Genomic DNA, 19299 nt, shown 5'->3' with positions numbered 1-19299 from the left:
CATTTCAGTGCATCTGTGCACATGTCCATCTGGGTTTATAGGAGGGATTTATTTGCATGGACATGTGAGTGTAGTTGTGCAAGTACATGTTTAATTGGGAGGAAAGGGAAGTTTGAAAACTGAATGTTAAGAGTTTGCTTTGTCTACTGTGCACTCTGTCAATTTATGACTGCAGCGATCAACCACAGAAGGACAGAACAATAGGCTCCAAACTAAGAGGGAGACAACTTTAATTGTTTTTCTTACATCACCCAGAGAACCAACGTCAAACAGCATGAAATGCTAACTTACCTAAACACAGAGGTACTGGATAATTCCATCTCCTGACAGGTCCAGGCATGCAGGTAATGTATGCATTACCCTGTTCAGGAAAGCAGAAAGTAAAGTCAGGACTGGCAACATGTTTGTGCTTAGATCAGATTTTCAAGTTACCGTTTTTTTTTTTTTTTTTTTTGGAATTTGCCCAAATCTACTTTTCAAGGTCTTGTGTGTAAATATTTGATAGAAAGGAGAGCAGAAGAGAAACCTCTTGCTGCCTGCTGCTGAAGGAATGACTGCAGTTTGACTAAAGATAGATGAGCTACAGACTGTGAGAGCGAGAGAAAAAGAAACATCCTGTCATCGACCTGCTCTCAATTATTTCTGTCAGCATAAAGAACAACCTTTACATGTAACTTTAGAAAAATAAATTTATACAACGGGGTTAACTATATACACACATACTGTATATATATACATATAGTATATATAAAACGCAGTACATGCAAGTGCACACACACAGATACACACGAATTGGCTGAGCAACAAAAACAGTAAAAAAAAAAAAAAAAACAAAAAGAAAATGTTTGTACTTATGCTTTGTAACCACAATGGCTTGAAGTCTATTTCTGCCGTGTGGATGTATGTAAGAAGTTACTGGTTGGTCTAAAAAGGTGAAGCGAAAAAAAAAAAAAAAAATCTGTGTGGGATTAAGTGAAGCAACTTTTAACACTATCCATCGCCTGTGGCCTTAAAACTTTCTCCAAGCTCCACACAGTAGGAGAACAACAGCAGGCACTCAGAGTGAAGTCAGGTGGATGAGTGCACAGAACAACGGCTGAGGCTTTATGAATACAGACATTAGCATTGACAGTATCAACACAATAAATACATTTATATTCATCCATGGACAACAGAAATATTTAATTAATGGAGAATTGCAATGGTTCTATGATTGTTATTTATGATTTTTAATGTTTGGATTTCTAAAAAAATACTATATATATAAATATATACACAGTTTTATTAACCATTATTTGTTTAAACTCGCTCATAAGCTCTGTGTAAATATTAAAATTGAACTTCTATAATTGTAAAAGAACGCAAAGTTGTCACTGGGTGAGCGTAAACATCTGAGTTTCCAACTACCTGTAGTGAAAAGCCCTGGTCACACTGGAACGACACCATGTCACCCACAGTGTAGCGGTCACCCACTCTCTGGCCGTTACTGGGCGGCAGCGGCTCAGGGCACGAATCCAAACCTATTGCTTAGGACAGAGTCACAACACACAAGTGTGGACAGCAATCATTCTTCTGCACATCAAGAGTACGATCAACATCAGAAGCTTTTCAAACACTTACATGTCACGTCGATGTTAAATATCTGCTGCATATTTAATGCAGAGAATTAAATTATAACCTAATGTTTTAACGTGCAATTACACAGTGTTTTATTACTTTGCAATTGCACATTAATTTAGTGAGTTTTTTTCCCTCTTTGTTACAGGGTTTAGAAACTGGGACGAGACACAGACCTACCCCACTGGCTGTGGATGCACAAACCTTCCGACTGTGATCTGAAGCAATCACTGTGAAATTACAATGCCATCCCTGAAGAACTTCTCAACAGAGGCATGGGGCTCCATTCAAACAGTATGATTCAAGGATAGTTGCCAGGTATTAAAATGCCTGATGTTTTTTCTTAAATACACTAATGCAATTTTCTCAGTATTATTAACAGTAATACTAAAGATACATTTAAACAGCATTAAAATGACAGAGAAGTGATGTCTTAATGTCACAAAATACAATTGTAATTTTTTATATATTTCAAAATATATACAGTAGCTAAGGAAAATAAATACTTTCTATATTTTATCAGCGACAAATTCATATGTCAATAGGTGTCTCTGATGCACAAAGCATTTTAAAACAGGCTCCTGCTCAGCCCTAGCAATAACAAAAAAACATATAATAGACAGTGGACCTTTGGAGATTGAGAGTGATAGCACAGACACATCCACTCTGAGTATTTCTCGTGACATATCATTAGTAAACAAGCTGCATGATGAGTCACAATGGAGGGAAATACAGGGCAGAGGAACTGTTACTTATTTTTCGCAGGCTTGTACAGTTGTACAACCCACATCCACACAAATGTAAAGAGCCCCAACTTGGTAATGGGTGGATATATTTAAAACATAGCAGCGGGAACGGTCGCACATGGTTCAGAACATTCAGAACAAATTAATAGGCACGTCTACCGAGAGCTGAATAACAGGAGTGGTCGCGCCACTCAGCAATTAGGAAGCTGGAGAAGATACACGAGTGGGAGGAGATGGAAACCCTTTGCTGATCAGAGGAGCCACAAATACATGAGCTGAAGAGCCAGTCTGACAGAAAAAAAAACGCTGAGGGTCTTTAACATAAAGAGTCAGAAACATGTGAACACACTGGAACAACTGGAAAAGGTTTCGTAATGAAAGCCCTTTGTACAAATGTCTTCTTCTGTGTCAGGTGGTATGAGGTTTCCTTCATACACACACACACGCGTGTACACACACAGTGGTTTTTGTTTCGTGAGTATTTCGCGTGGCCATGATGAAACTAAATCCTAAAGCTCAAAACAACACCGCACTCACTGTGGACCTGCAACATGTCCGCACGCGACAAAGTGCCCAACAACAATAGTTGTTTTCAAAACACTGTCCCCGCAACTATAGCTATACATCAGGAACAAACACGCACACACGCATACACAAACACATAAAAATGAAATGCATCCTTGCATTAAAACAGCCTCATTAAAATATGATGTGTCCCAATTGTAGAGATGAATCTGTCCCATCCCTGTAGATCTCTGTGAGAAAAGATAAGTGTTACATAAAAAACATTACACCAGTAAAAGAATTGAAATAATAATGATTGTTTCAAAAAACTAAAATAATCATATTTGAGGACTGGGTGTCAGTGGGTGGGGGTCGGGGGGGTCAATACAGAGAGGACATTGTACGTGTTTGGTAAAATGGAATTTGTGGTATTTAAAGATTTGATAAATTATCCAGAATTGGGTTGGAGCACGAGGCAGTTTGGTCTATGACTCCGTGCTGTTCATGAGGCATTCAGACTCCGCCATCTGTGGCTGCAGCAGAAAGTTATTCAGATGTCCACTTCAGACTGTATGACCAAGTCCAAACCTTCTCATTGCCCACCTGCCACCATTTCTGAGCTAAGATTTAGCCACAATGGATTCATTTTTGGAGCCAGACATTGGCGCCACCAGCTGTTTCTAAAAAAAAAAAAAAAAACCCACTCAACAGCAGCTGGTTTAGGCTGTTGACTAGAAGATTGATTTCTTAAGGCCCTGAAGAAAACACATCATATTTGACTTTAGCATTGGTGGCCAGTCCATCCATTATACAGTCTGTTCTGAATAAGGCTTGGGTTTGTAGTTTTCCAAATTTCTGTGGTAATTACTAGTTGGCATAGCTAGAGTATGTGTGTGACTTCATTACTGTTAAGGGGAATGACAAAGTAAACTCTCTCTCCATAGCTTCAGCTTTTAAAATACTTCTGATGACTTTTGCTTTTGAAATTCTAATTCAGTTATTCATTAGAATTAAATCTCAAATTTCTTGTCTATAAAAGCCTCCTTCAATAACACCCAGTTTGATAAATATCATTTAAAACAACATTTACACTTCCCAATGAGTGAAAACCATCAGTAACATAAATGTGAAATATTTCTACTTAAATCTCACACGGGAGAACGGTAAGTGACGGTGCATATAATATGCAGGCATGATTTCCACCCAGTGAGATGGTGATATATGATATTTTATTTAAGAAGTGCTTCAATGAGATTAGTCTATCAAACCAGGATGAATTCATCATCAAATTGTTTTAAATCAATTCATATTGCAGCCACAATCTCTCAGCATAATTCATGTGGAAATAATATATGTCTCTGGGGGCTGCAGTGATTGAAGCCCAGAGGGGTGGGCTGTATTTCAGACGCAATCCCTCACATTACCTGTGCAGTAGAAAAAGAAAAATCAAGACAACCGAAGTCTGGCTTTACAAAGCATCAGTGAAAGGGCAGCCGTGGCAAAGTGTGAAGCAGTCATGAAGGAGGAAGCAGACTGTGAGACATGGCACTGGAGTGATTCTCAGCAGTTGGTGCTGATGGTGGGGGGAAGAAGGAGCCCACTGAGAAACATGGCAACCGAGTGGTTCACAGTAAGAGGGGTGTGTGATGGGGAGGAAGCACTGACTGTGAGGAACATGACTAAAATTGCTCAGTCATGTCTCAGTCATTCCCAGACATGACTGAACAATTGCTCACTGATATGATACTGCCCCCCCCCACCGCTGACAGACAGGACAGATTTAGAAACAGCAATTGTGGGATTTTTTTTCTTTGTTACTTGTTTGACAAAAACTGTTTTACTCAAACCTTTTCTGTGGTGTTGGACGTGTTTGTAGCCTAGTGGCTGGATGTGACTTTAACCATGGGTGAATGACTGCTCCCAAAAATCTTAGTGTATGGTGTGTATCAGTGAGGGCTATGAACCATACAAACGTAGCGTGATGATAATGATGATAATACTGAAATACACTCATCATTGAAAGACAAAAATCAAACTGGAGAAAAAAAAAAATACTCAGACATTAAACAAGACAAAGTGAAGGTGCCAAAGACGTTTTAAATAGCTGTAAAATTGGCCTCCAAGGATAGTATTATTTAATAAGAACTAATCGCTCAATGCATCAGCATCACCACATTTATTTACACAGTTTTTAAACGGGAAGACTTTGTAAATCAGCAGTTCCACTGGGGCCACTAACGTGTCTTAAATTTTGTCGGTTTAAGGTTTAGTGTGCTTTAGTAAATGTTTCCCTGGGTGATAACCCTGCTCAGAGATAAGCCAAATTAATCAGAGAATGGAAATGAATGAGGGTCAAGGAGGACTGTGAAGATGTGGGAATTTTAACGCAACAACACGAAATACCATGAAAACACCAGAGAAACAGCTGAAGAAATAAATGGAAATTTGTCGACAAAAGAAAACCCAACTAACCTCTCATACCAACTGTCGGAGTAGAAATTAATGAAAGACTAAGGTAGAAACAGACAAAGAAGCACATAAGCCGTCTCTCCTCATACCTGTGTACTCCAAGTGGAATCCGGTGGCAGACACACTGATGTCAGACTGGAAGGTCAGGTACAGATTGTTGGACGTGCTGTTCAGCAGCTGAGGAATCGTCGTTCCTGCAGATTAAAAATGACATATTTCATGTGGAAACATTTACACATCAAACAGTTTAAGCAGTAATTTGGCTTCTTCTTTCTTTTTATTGTCTCCAAACTCTGTTAACATTAATGAAAACAAGTGTCTGTGATGGCTTCAGCAACAACCGGTTCACCTGCCTAACCTTGGTTAATGAGACTTGAGAGTACATGAGGAAGTGGAGACCAAATTATGGTGCAAAGGCAAACTACCAGGACCTTTATGTAACACAATGAATTAAAGACCGTTACACCGAGAGGATAATAGATCCAGAATATAATCACACAGTCCTTTGAGTAGAGGAGGAATCGTTAATGCCTAAAGGTGTTATTATTAAAAATTATAACAATTTACCAATGTGAGTGCAATTTGAAAGAATTAAAAATCCACATTGTTTTGTATGTGTGGCAACATCTACATTTTCTAGATTCCAGTCACGTCTGGTCCAATTTGCATAGAGAGCTGTATATATTTATAATCGTTTTCACCTTTATTACTTTAGCTGACAATAAAATTGATTTCCAGCTATTCATCCTGCGTCACCTTTTACCACTGTTGCCCTGCCCTGCACAGAAAACCTGTTAGAGAACGAGAATGAGTTTGTTTAAAATTAGATACTTGTGACATGTGGTCACTGCATATAAAGACAGGAGTCCATCAATAGCTCCTTTTGTACTAAGGAGTACAATTACATGTAGGTTTCTTTTCTCATCATTTACCCAGTGTGCTGCAGGGTAAAACTACATTAACAACATTGCAGACTGACATTGTTTCCCCTTTGATTTCTCCCATACAGCATTCCCGGAGAAATGCTAAATGTAATCAGATCCATCAACATGTCAGTCTGCAGCTGGGGCTCTGAGACAACCGACAGAAATTCAAGGGGGAGCTGGCAATGAAAATTCAGTTGTATCAGATATACCTGAGTAACTACCGAGCCTTGGAGCATTGCCGTCAACCCCGTCAAAAAAATCAAGCGAGTCCCAGTTGTGTTCTGTAGTGAAGGTCACAACTTGAATCTGAAAAAGAAAGACATCTTAAGAGAAACCTTGAGGAAAGGACACAAATATAGAGAAAATGCTTTATAAATAATTGATTAAAATATAGGAAAATCCCTGCACTACCTCTGAAAATTTTTTTTTTATAAAACACACTGTGTTTAGGGTTGCACAATGATGTAAAAAAAACCATAAGCCTAACATGTAAAAAAAATGATAGCTTTTATCAAAGAGGATTGAAGATTTGACACTTGATCTCACTTGAATGCCAGCTCCTTCAGGAACTGTAATTTTCCAGGCGCAGTTCAAATAGTTGGCATATGGTTCTGGATATCCAGGAGAGAGGATGGTGCCCCGTCGGCCAATCAACACTCCACCACAGGGAACTAACACGAGGCGGGGCAGAGGGAGAGAAAGCAGAGTTCATTATGACATGTTTTAAAATGTCTGCCGTGGTCGCCGTGACAACACAGCACAATTTCAGGTATTAAAAAGCCTCATTTCAGATGCTGTAAATGACTGTTAAATATTTAATGACTATCAGTAAAATCATGTCATGTGTGAACATTTTTTATGCAAGTTCCACGTTAAAACCCCTAAGTGAGTAATAAAATGTCCTGCATAGAGTACTAAAATATTTGATTAAAATCTGCATCAGCGTCTGCGTCATGCTTCCATGGAATAACAACAAAACGGCTCCGTCTGTTGGACACAATCAGGAAAACTGTTTAACCCTCAGGGGTAAATTTAGTTGAGTTGGAATAAAAAATTATCACTAAGAAAAAAAAAGTACATAAAGCTTAAGATTAAGTCCATAATGTAAAAAATGTAAAATTAATAACAAAATAAAGATAAAAAACATATACTTATACTACTACTACTGGTAGTAATGGTAGTAGTAGTGATATGTAGTAGTGTCAATGGTTGTAAGGTAGTAATCATCACAGTACTAATACATGGGTTATTGAAAGCTTTTACTACTATTACTAAAACACGAGAAAAGCACAGGTTCTATAAGTAGTATTAGTAGTATCACAGGTAGATGTGGCTGTTAGTAGTAGTAGTAAAATATGTACTAGAAGATGTAGCAAAAGTAGCAGTAGTAGCACTACCCATACAACTGTTACCAGTACTTAAAGCAAGAGTAGTGGATGAGTAGGAGTAATACTACTAGTACTACTTACTAGCAGTATTAGTACCATCATCTTAAGTAGCAGTAACAGTAGTAAAAGCCGGAGCAGAAGACTGAAAAGTAATAGTAAATAATTATAGCGAAAATTTACTAACAGCAAGACTAGTACTTCACCAGTACTGATGTAAACAAATTAGTACTACTACTGACAGCAATAACTGCTGAATATGTGAGATTAGTAGCAAATGCAGTTCCATAAGTAGGAGATACTGTCGCTTCTAGCGTCAGTAATAATAGCTCAGGCAGTCATAATGGTGCAGTAACTGTGCAGTAATAGAATTGTAGTAACAGTAACAGGAATAAATAACTGAATATTGATCCTCCTTCTGTTCAGATTTAAGGCCTTCTGGGGGATTTTTTTTTTCATGGTAACTGTTCCTCTCTTAGCATTCTCTCTCTCTCGCCTCCTCTTTTGACACAGTAACTATTTATCATAGCGTTGAGCTCTCAGGTCTATGCTGTAGTGGAGTCACTGGCCTGCTTCTGCTGACACTGTCAGACACTGATGCATTTGGGAACGGGTTTAAAGCTACAGCTACAATTTCTTAATTGCTTTTCTGGTTGGTGCCAACTGGTATACAGTAGTATGCAGCCAACTGTGTTTTACTCTCACACCCACCAAAACACAACTGAAGGCTTTCCCCTGACCTCAGCTGTCCGCCCTCAGGCCTGCTGGACCCAGCCCTCAAGGAACTGAGTTGTAAGTGTGAGGATTTGTCCACTGTCATTATATCTGTCCTGTGTGGGTGGGTGTTTTTTCTACCATTACATTTCACTGGGTTTAAAATAACTTCAAATTCCATAAAACAGTACTAATGGATATCTGTATGTCTGAATGGAGTACATTATTGTACAGCTCCCAACCACATTCTACTGAAATAACTGAAACCTTACATGGCCCAATGCTGTCTCTGCTTTCAGTCATAGCTGGAATGTACTGCTGTTTACCCAAGTACCCACTCAAACCACTCCTTTATCTATCACACGCAAAGAAGTTTTCAGATTTTCTATACGGCACAAGTGCAGGATAGAGCAGCAGCAGCAGAACATTTCCGTTTGTTTGTTTGTTTTCATCCATTCCACTTCCTGCTGCCATCCTCTACCCTGGTATTCTTATGGAACTGCTTCTCTAGTGAGCGGGCACATGATGACGGCCCATCAACACAGTCATGCAACGTGTTCTGAAAATGGGGACTCAGATGCTATTTGTCAAGGACAAGGCTTTAGCCTGTATAGGTCAATGGGAATCAGTGTTTTTGATTTTCATCAGCCAGTGGAGGGTTTGATGGGAAAGACATACGACATGGAAAACAAGGAAAAATAAAATATTCTATCACGGCAGGGACTATGAAAAAATATGACCTTTCAGCTTGTCATGAAATGAAACCTATCAATATTTTAGCGGTAATATCTCGCAGCTCAACATGCTCAGGAGAATATTGTTCGAGTCCCTTCCTTTTTACCTTTTACTGCCGAGTGGAACATTAGAGAGAATGACTCCTGCCTTACAGCAATGACACAGCAGAGCAATCACACTGCCGTACAACGGCTGCAAAGGTAATGTCGGTATTCAGCTAACTGTGTCCTGTGTACAATACTCAGTATTCACAATTGGAATGGATTATTTTAAGCACCACAGCTGAAGGAGAACATGTTGTGTGGCTGCGCTCAACACCAATCTGAAAGTGAAATAAGCAGAGCTGTAAAATTCACTGACCTGCAGAAAGTAGCTAAGGACTCCTCTAAGGTACAACGGTCCTATAGCCGTAATACAGCGAGTTGGAACTGAATCCTGTTGCATTGCTTTAAATCCATTCATGTGGTTTTAAGAAACCACATGAGTTTGTTTTATTTAAAATAATAAAAAACACATATTTTGTTCGTAGAGTCTGTTGAACTCTAGCAAGGAGTGTGTTGTTTCCAAGGAGAATTTCTTCTTTGTAGACTCTTGGTGGTTGTCCTTTAAACAAGTTAATTTATTTATTTTTTTTTTTCAGATTTTGGAAAAGAAAACAATGATAAACTAGATAAAAACCTTCTGCAAATTTCAGTCCTTTTTAGCAGTTTTCCAAGTTTAGTTAAAAGTTAGATGTTTGTTCTGATTCTAAACACAAGGTTCAACCTTAACCTGTGACTAAAATATAAAGATAAAACAACGTCATAGTTGCATGAGACCCATGACAAACCTGGCAGGATTGAATCAGTGAAATCACCTTTTTCACAAGTTTTCACATCTGTCTCTTTTTGAGTTTTTGTTCTAGGCTTCAAATATTCCACCAATTCTTACCTGTATAAACATCTGCGAAATAAATGACATTATTAACAACGGGCAGCAGACCCTTTCCAGGCAAAGAGCCCTTCATTTGGTATAATTTAACGGCTCCTTCCACTACCGCCCAGCTGTCAGTTAATGTAATTGATGGAGCAAGATTAGAAATCATGACACTCATAAAACGCTCTCCGCCCTTTTCAATCTGTGACAGGCTCATATGTCAGTTAGCACAGGTAGATAAGCCTTGGGACCACACACACACGCACACACATACACAGGAAGACCATTTTCTTCTATCTGATTATTAGCGGAGTTCAATTTAAAATAAATAGAATACATTTGTCACAGCCGGACAAGCTGTGTTATCATTGTGTTATCAAGTGTTGAATAACAGTTACTTTAATACCTTATACATTTTACATTTTATCAACAATATATAAAATGTGTTATTCATTTCTGGTGCAAGTGAAGTGCACTTCATGACAGGCTGCGACTAATTTTTAGACTAAATACTGATTCAGTTTTGGTACATTCAGTATGAGAATACTTAACAATGTCAAGGTCAAATAGTCAGGCAACTAAACCTGATTTTGATCTTTCCAAAATAAAAGTGTGAAAATCACACATCTGTTTTAATACTGATGGAAGATAATACTTTGAATGAACGGCTTTTGTATTTACTATTGAGTTGAAAGAATTAAAAACAACAAAGTAAGCAAATTAACACAAACTATTTGAAATGCGTCAAGCAAAGTAAGCAAATTAACACAAACTATTGTCTCAAATGCGTCAATTGTCTTTTATATGCACCGTGGTCAGCATTCTACTCTGTGCTAACAATTTGTTGTGCTCACTTGATTAGGAGAAAGTATTAAATACAGGGTAAAAGCTATTAACCTCCAGTTTCATCAAAGAAAACAAAGCAAATCCCAGCAGAAGTATGACCTCCAGTGTAGCTCATCAGTGTCCAGGCTGGGACGCTTTAATCGCTCTTAAAAGATTCTTTCCCAAACAGAATTTACTGTTAGTAAACAGGCTTGGCACAACACCTATTAGTCTTTAACACATTTGGGACCGTGCTGGAGCCAACAGTGAATTCCACAGTATGGGCCCACTGTGTATGAATCACTGTCAGCCTGTTAGTTTATGTAACACAGGGTAGGCATGGTTTTATGCACTCCACAGACTTATAAAAAGGTTATTTTGGACCTGTATAAAAGAATGTTACAATAAAGAATAGTGGTCGAAAGGAAAGCGCCATGAGACGTAGAGATCTGATATGATCTACTGTATGGTTTCAGACACATTGTTTTTCAACCCCGTGTCGGGCCGTCATTGTGTGTCATTGTGTGTGAATACATGGAGTCGTCTGGAACGTATAATTGGTTTTCAAAAAATACTGATAGAATTGTTTTTTAACTAATTATTATTCTTTTTAAAATTATGACCATATACATTAAACCACTGAGTTCACTAACTTTCATGAATATAAATCAAGCTCAAGTAAAATATAGGAAGTAAAAATATCTGAGTTGCCGGATCTTGATTTGCTACGATCACAAGAAATGAAATTTAAAGAATTTCTCAGGGATCGCCAGAAATCTGTGATGTCAAAATGAGGTCACAAACCAAAAAAGCCTGGGAACCACTGGTTTATAGACAGTGGAGATGGCACGGTGATGCAGTGATCTTCACTGGGAGTGGCCAGGACGGAGCAGATCAGAGGGACAGTAAAGGAGGAGCAGTTTGGAGATGAAGATAGAGAGTTGAGGTTGACATGGTTTGGTTGGCAGTACGTATAGAAGAGACAAAGGATGTTGGAGATGGAGTTACCAGGGGAAGAGGAAAAGAGGAAGAGCGAAGAGAAGAATATGGATGTAGTAAAAGGAGACATGGAGATGATTGGTGAAAAAAAGAGCAGAAGGGAGGAGACAGAGTGAGATGGAGGTGACCCCTGAAAGGAATGGGTGAAATAAGAACAAGAAGAGTATGTTTTATGGTCTGTGTCCACTTAAAATAAATCCCTTCCTAATACAGGGATAATAAAAATGTATCAAATGTATCACTTTAACTTTAAAAATACCACCAAGGACCAACGTCTATTTATTAAAATTACCTATAAAATAAACCAAAATAAAGAGAGCCACCTATGTTTATTCTTGTTACCAAGCCATGATCCAGCAGGTCAGTGTTGAACACCAAAGCTGATGCACAATGAGCTGAAGTCAATGGACGAGCAGCTGTGCATGTGTGAAACACAGGTAGCTGACAGGAGAACAGCTTCTGATTCAGTCATATCTCATGAAGAGCACTGGAGTAATTTAACATAGTGTTTTAGTTGAAGCCTCCATACAAACTCCAATATATCCATTATTCTGGGTGAGTACACTGCTGCTGGGGGAGATGCTGCAGCCAGATCCAATCTTCAGATAAGAATGGCTGTGTTTAAAATGGACCAGCACGTGGCACCGCTGTTCCCTCACCACTTGGCAGTAAACTCGGGTGAACTCTGCCTTGAAATCTCCTGCACTCACCGGCTGGAACTATTTGCTGGTTGGCACAAGGCCTGACTCTAATAGAATTCAGCACCAACATCATCTGTGGTTCTTCATCCTCACAAGGTGGTCTTTTCTGAACGTCTGGAGAACCGGGTGAATGTCCTTCAATGTTTTATGTAGGGTGTATGTTTGGTGAATGTGTGAGCAGCCGAGGCATGTGAATCTGTTCATGTGTGAAATGATGTGGGATGTGTAGAAGTGCGTCTCTGCATTCTCTATTTATTTTATATGTGAAGATGCTTCTGTTTATACTGACCACAAATAAGCCAAGAGACACAGAGGGTCCACACCTGGCACAGGCCATTAAATGTGGCTGTACATCTTATCCTGCTGCTGCTGCTGCATAACAACCTATTCCTTTTTTTGGCCATGTCAAAATAAATGGAATGCCTGGATTCTTTCCTCTCACCATTTTGGAATATAAATAATATATCATTATTATGGAATTAAATGTCAGATTGTGTTGAAAAGTTCCTGCCTTTAACTACCAAAAAGTTTCATGTGGATGTTGAGGCAATGAGGGCAATTGTTATAAATATATATATTTAATATGATTGCTTCATGCTGTAGTAGATTACTATTAACATGAACCAAAATGAGTATTACATGATACTACTGCATTATTATATGCTGTGGTATGGTGTTCCTTATGCTTTTATGCCTCCATTTAGTGCTCAGTATGTAAATGGATTGGTTTCTATGTGTATTTTAAACACTGTCAGCCATATCTGCAGTGCAGGGTGACAGTTTTAAATGCACATTCTATCGCAGGACTGTTGCATTTAATTGTGGTCATAAAATCGTGTTGACTAAGGGTATAACGGGTTTAAAATGTGGGCAATAAAGACCAGACTATGGCGAGATTTTACTGGAGAAAAAAAAAAGTTCCTTAACATACGCATTTTATTATTTATTTTCCCGTGGATCTCTAAAGACGCACAACCTGAAGACCTGTCTGTGTGTGTGCCCGTGTGCGTCTTGGAGTTAAATTTATGTGACACTTCAGTTGTTTATGGTCGTCCTTGACTTCCCTCTTCCTGTGTGAACTATTAAGTGCAGAGACAAGTGGATGTTTGACAACTTTCTCAATCTTTAAATATATTTATCTGTCCGGGAAGGCTCCTGTGGGTTTGGGAGATGGAGAGTGTGTGAGGATGATTAGGATGAGGGTGCTCACCGACACATGTGGGCACAGTGCCGTTCCACTGGGCGAGGGCACTGGGCACGGCTTCGCACTTGATGGCGTTGGAGCCGTGCAGTGTATAACCTGGGTTGCACTCAAACAACACCGCCATTCCAATGGCAAAGTCGTTCCCGATCCTCTTCCCGAAACGGGGCTCAGGGACGGAGCTGCACTGACTGGCACTTGTCCTGGGGACAGCTAGGAGGAGGACAGAGTAGAAACAGTCACGCCCAGCTACGTACACACAACATCAAAACCAGCTGTGAGAAGTGTTTTTGTCCCTATAGTTTTCCCAACAAAACGAAACAATAAAAGGCAAGAAATCAGTTTCCACTTCACAGTTTTGGTAAATGTCAGAACGGAACAGTCATACCTTGGTAAACAAAATGAAATCCTTTCGCCGTTTCGGTTCCATTTGTTGTAAATTTGAGTGTAATCTTGTTTCCTGAGCTTAGAGGAAGTGTCTCGCCTGGAAATACACAATCAGACAAAGAATCAACACTGCTGGGTAAAAAGAGTATGAAAAAAAAATAAAAATAGGAAATTGGTTGGAGACCAAGAGCTTGCTAATGGACCTTCTGATTGTAGTTAACGTGTTCTCCCTGTGAGCCTGTGTTTTTTTTCTTCTAGATAGTCTGGTTAGCTATTAGAAAAATAAATAATTACTACAAATGACTTTTAAGTGCACAAAACACAATTCTGTGCACTTCTCCCAGACCCTCAGGCCGACTAATGGTTCCACTGGTTGCTGCTGATTAAATTATTAAATGCACTTGTTTCATTGAAGTTATATTAGTTTTGTTCATGTTTAAAAGCCTTTAAAAATGTGATTATTTATACAAAGAATTTAGAGTGACCAAATTTAAGATTTTCTAAATTTCCCACAAACCAAGACCTCGATGATTCTGTCTTTCCCGTGACTTGACCAATTCCAGTGAGTGTAAAGAGCGGTGTGTGCAAACAAAACAAAAATAAGCTGTGGAGCAAACATGGAGTCATTAAGTTGGTGAACAGGTAGAAGGGAGGGATTTTCACTTCAGCCGCCAGAACTGTTTGGGAGGTTTGATGAGATCTGTCCCAGTTAAAATGTCACCATAAGTCTGTCCAATCAGATTTTGACCTTATCTGTGTGTGCATGTTCTCGTAGGGTCATTCTGATGAGGCAAATGCCAATCCAAACAAACCAATAGGCCGCACAGTATTTTAGAGCAAAAAAAAAAAAAAAAAACAAAGCCAAGGGAGCTGCAGCCTGTGGTAAAACTCTTTAATCAGTGTTTTAAATTATATTGACAGATTTTAATTATTTTAAGAAAAATTCGATTTTTTTGCTTTTGATGTTTTTCCAAAAAGAAGAACAGTTAAATGTATGACGCTCCATGGTGACACATGGTTTATTTTCATAGCTTTATTAAAGCTATTTATTTATAAAAAAATTTGGCTCATTTATTGTTTTGAATCATTTTGTCTCAATTAACTCGAGACCAAAACAAATCATTTTTCTGGTCAGGTTTTTCCTACCAGTTAATTAAGCCTGATATGAGGTTTTCTTTGTTTTACCTGAATGTGGTCCATATATGGAGGAGAGCAGCGGTGATTCTGTGGACGAGCCGTCGTAGATCTCCACCACATCACTGATCAACGTCTGGAAAACCACAAACTGCCCAAAAAGCACTGGGGGGGAAAAGCAGGGAGAACAAGGTCAATCTGTGTGTCAGAGTGACAAAGATTTAATTATGTTGGATTTGGTGGTAATCTAAATTTTAATTTTTTTGCTCTAAGCCTATTAAAGGGGATTTGTTTTTATTGTTTTCAGAAGGCAATTACCAGGAAAGCTGCAGATAATTAATGATTACACGATCTTTCATCTTTCAATCCATGCGACTTGAACCAATACCACACAGATTAGCATTGTTTCAACGAGAACATTCTCGTAAAAGGTCACGTGTTCCATCTAATTTGCATGTTTAGGAAGGACACCTGGAATTAAACGTCAAATTAGCCTCTTTGTTGGAGAAATTTGGCGTGGGCCAATCCGATACGTGCGTTGTACTTGTGGACTTGCATACACTCGCTGACTACTTCATGAGGTAAACGTTTTAACCACTGCACATCGCAAATATATAAAATTAGCCAAAACCTGGAAGCAATGTAGTTTATTTAAAGATTATGAAATTGTGAGAAACTCTCTGGAGACAGGCTGGGGCAGCAGTAAACAAAAAACAACAGTCGTTTTATAACAAACACAGAGGTGATGTTTCTGGTCCTTCTTGGTATTAATTAGTAAAGGCTTTGTGATAATAAAAAAAGTTTTTTCCTCAATTAATAAATGCTTGAATACTCTGCCTTGCTCTCATTTTAAAAATGTGATTCCTGATATGGGAACACACAACACAAATATGTGTTTGTCGATTGGCTGGTGAGTGTAAAGTGTGATGATGAACTCATCTCCTATAATGGCTTCTACTGTATGTAGAGTGTACAACATCTTTCATTAGCCACACGTTCTGCTCATTACATTCCTCAGCCTTTACAAATACTCACCCCCGCCCCCCACCGCCCCACCCCCGTTACCCCATCACAGACATCAGCACATACGTATATAAAACCTTTTCTAAACACCAAACATGTATTCTCTTTGTTCAACACAGCACATGAGTTTTAACACTGAACCAAGCGGTGGTACATCAACATTTAGGTTGAGAGACAGGCAGGTAACATGAACCCAAATGGTCCAGTTTCATTCTCGACTGAGAATTTACCTCCAAACTGGTCACTCCGTTCACAGGTAGAATGTTTCTCCTAAATTTATCAGACTCAAATTGAAGTAAATGTTTTTTTGTTTTTCAGCGTGAATTCACTGTGTGTGGAGTTTAAAACGACCCACGCTGTGATCTGTGTACCACATTTTATCTGACCATTTTATTTGAAGTTTCACTTCAACGTGTAGAAACATAAACAAATGATCCTTTGTTGCATTTCAGTGGGTTAAACGGAGGCAAAAGGCTGACAAGCCAACAAACAACGGAACAGAACAGGAGCCATAACATTTTATGAGTTGCTGTAACTGAGCCAAGTGTGTTTTCATGTTAATGATGGATGTGCTGGGATTATTATCAGGCATGTGTGTTCATGCATGAACGTATGTACGTAGAACGCGTGTGCATGCAAAGGCCTTAGAGAGTCAGGGTATGAGGAGAAGTTAATTTATTTTTCTAATCTTGGTGAAAAGATGTTAAATATTGTATTTATATAAGCCGGGCGTTTTCCTGCGTGAAGATAATGAGTAACAGAGAGGCACAGCAGGGGCCTGGCAGTGTTCTGTGTTTATTTAGATTTTTATATTATTTCACTCCCCAGTTTAAACGCTCATTTGTGGTAAACATCTTAAAGCAACAGAACATATTCTACATCAGAAAAATCTCACAGGGCATCACAGCCATATGTTACACAAAGTATATGAAAATCAATCAAATCAATCAATCAAAGTGATTTTCTTGTTTCAATTTACTCACAATTCACTTAGTATGGAATTTAGGTATCTCACAGGAATTGAAGAAAGACAACAGATCTGAGTTGCGTTTTGTGTTTGTGTTTAGACCCTCTGCTGGAATCAAATCAATCAATCAAAGTGATTTGTGTTTGTGTTTAGACCCTCTGCTCCTAGTGGAAGATTATTCAATTGTAACAGTCATTGCAATAATGACTGCTGATGCAGTACATTCTCATTTTTCTGTCTTGGATTTTTATAGGTCATTATTTTGTCAAGTAAAGAACTCCATGCCAACCTATTGCAAACCTTTCAATGACATTTTCTTAACAACCATTAATGAAGAATTCCTTCTCCTCCTGTACTGCAACATGGCATTTCACATGTGGAAAGCAACCTTTACACAGCACCGTGTTTGATACTCAGGGTCGGAATAAAATCATACTTCTCTTTTTGGGGTTTTGCTTTGAAATAATTGTTGTACCTCACCATAAGGGGGACAGAAAAAAGTCTTCGGGAAACTATCGGATTTTTCTCAGATGCAAGTGGAGTGAATGTGCGTTCGATTGGCAGCAGCTGCTGGGGAAGCAAGTAAACAATTTCATGCTGTAGGTTACAAGGGCACACTGCAAGCAGTGGTAATGAAGAGTAAGGAGGACACCAGCATCTGAGCAGAGCAAAGTGACATTTGAAGGTATGATTATAAGCGGTTTAATGTGCTGCAGCTGACCAGATAATTAGCCATCTAGCCAGCAAAGTGACATTATCAGCGTTCTTGCCCTCAGTGAAGGATTTCCGGGTCGCTTGTTTAACTGAGTCCGATTTCTGGCCAGAACCCAATACATGATGTTAAGATTAAGAATGAGACGGTAGCATGGAAGCTGATCTCAGTGAAAGTTTCCACCTCCCTTTGATGGAAGCGTCTCATTAGGCCGTAGAACAGAACACATCATAAACTGAACAGACAAACTGCGCAGACGGCACAAGACAAAAAAGGCATTCTTGGAATTCATTTTTAGATATGAGTCATACAGCTATTCACTAACGATCCTGTACTGCCACAGCTCCATGTTACTGCTGCTACAAGGAACGAACAATTCACAAATGAGAACACATTTCTAAATAAGGAGTTGTATATTTGGGTCGTGTCACATTTTATCAACTTAATTTGTATAATTTATGAATAAATCAAGTACTGATGAGGCGTTGAGGCCATTTTGTTAAATGCATTTTTAAAAGTTACACAATTAAATATTATAAATATAAAACCATAGTTTCCTATAAAGTTATTTTTATATAGGTCATTTACATGGATTAAATGAAACAAGTAATTTAAAACCCTGCTAAATTAAAGCTAAATTTGGTGTGATCTCATTGACCTATCATGAGATTATTAATGTTTTCCTAAATACCACAATTACAACTTAAAAACCCCGGGTGATGTTTGGGAAAACATACGACAATGAACAATGAATGAATTTAATGTGTGGTGAAAAACTTTTTCCAATTAAGTGTTCCTGATTAGATCAATATGTACACGCCCTTGAAAAAATAATCTGATCCGTCTCCAACCAAATAAACAGACATGGTTCACTGAATAATAATGGTTACATTATGACCTCAGGCTTGTCCTCCAGTGCATATTCATATTGTAAGTGATCCGAGAAGATGATTCCTCAGCTGTCTCTGACAATTTTTATGATTGAGTTTGTCAGGAAGCCAGTAAAAAAAAGAAGAAGAAACTATGCTACTGGCACAGGGGCGGTACAGAGACAATGAATAATGGTAATTTATCATAATGTAGGTCATATTGCTGTATGACAAATGTCTTCTATTCTTCTTTCAATTCAACCATCCGTCCTTAAATACGCACTCAACATATATACAAACAACTCACATCGACACCTGGGCCGCAGAGTTCACGACCTTCATATCGAGCTGGGAATAATTTACAGCAATGAACGAGATGCCGTCGAGAACATAAATGTCAGGGAACGTGTACCTTACTTCTGACATTGTGTGATCTAAGTGACGTTGTTAGTAACAGTGTAATTACTCCT

The 19299-nt window shown here is 38.6% G+C and overlaps 1 protein-coding gene across 1 annotated transcript in view; it reads right to left on the bottom strand.

Annotated features, from left to right (window-relative positions):
* The window catches only part of LOC103388616 (CUB and sushi domain-containing protein 3), a 189517-nt gene that overhangs the window by 68787 nt on the left and 101431 nt on the right, over nucleotides 1-19299 (bottom strand). The window contains exons 32-39 of the mRNA XM_025061476.1: nucleotides 15310-15423; nucleotides 14126-14221; nucleotides 13747-13950; nucleotides 6809-6933; nucleotides 6472-6568; nucleotides 5426-5530; nucleotides 1408-1526; nucleotides 292-361 (exon numbers count right to left, since the gene is read on the bottom strand). Coding sequence (XP_024917244.1) covers nucleotides 292-361; nucleotides 1408-1526; nucleotides 5426-5530; nucleotides 6472-6568; nucleotides 6809-6933; nucleotides 13747-13950; nucleotides 14126-14221; nucleotides 15310-15423 — 930 coding nt within the window. The remainder of the gene's footprint in view (nucleotides 1-291; nucleotides 362-1407; nucleotides 1527-5425; nucleotides 5531-6471; nucleotides 6569-6808; nucleotides 6934-13746; nucleotides 13951-14125; nucleotides 14222-15309; nucleotides 15424-19299) is intronic.

Source organism: Cynoglossus semilaevis, chromosome 13 (genome assembly GCF_000523025.1).
Source record: "Cynoglossus semilaevis isolate Cse_v1.0 chromosome 13, Cse_v1.0, whole genome shotgun sequence".
NCBI classification, from domain to species: Eukaryota; Metazoa; Chordata; class Actinopteri; order Pleuronectiformes; family Cynoglossidae; genus Cynoglossus; species Cynoglossus semilaevis.
This window is presented reverse-complemented; position numbering and strand designations above follow the sequence as displayed.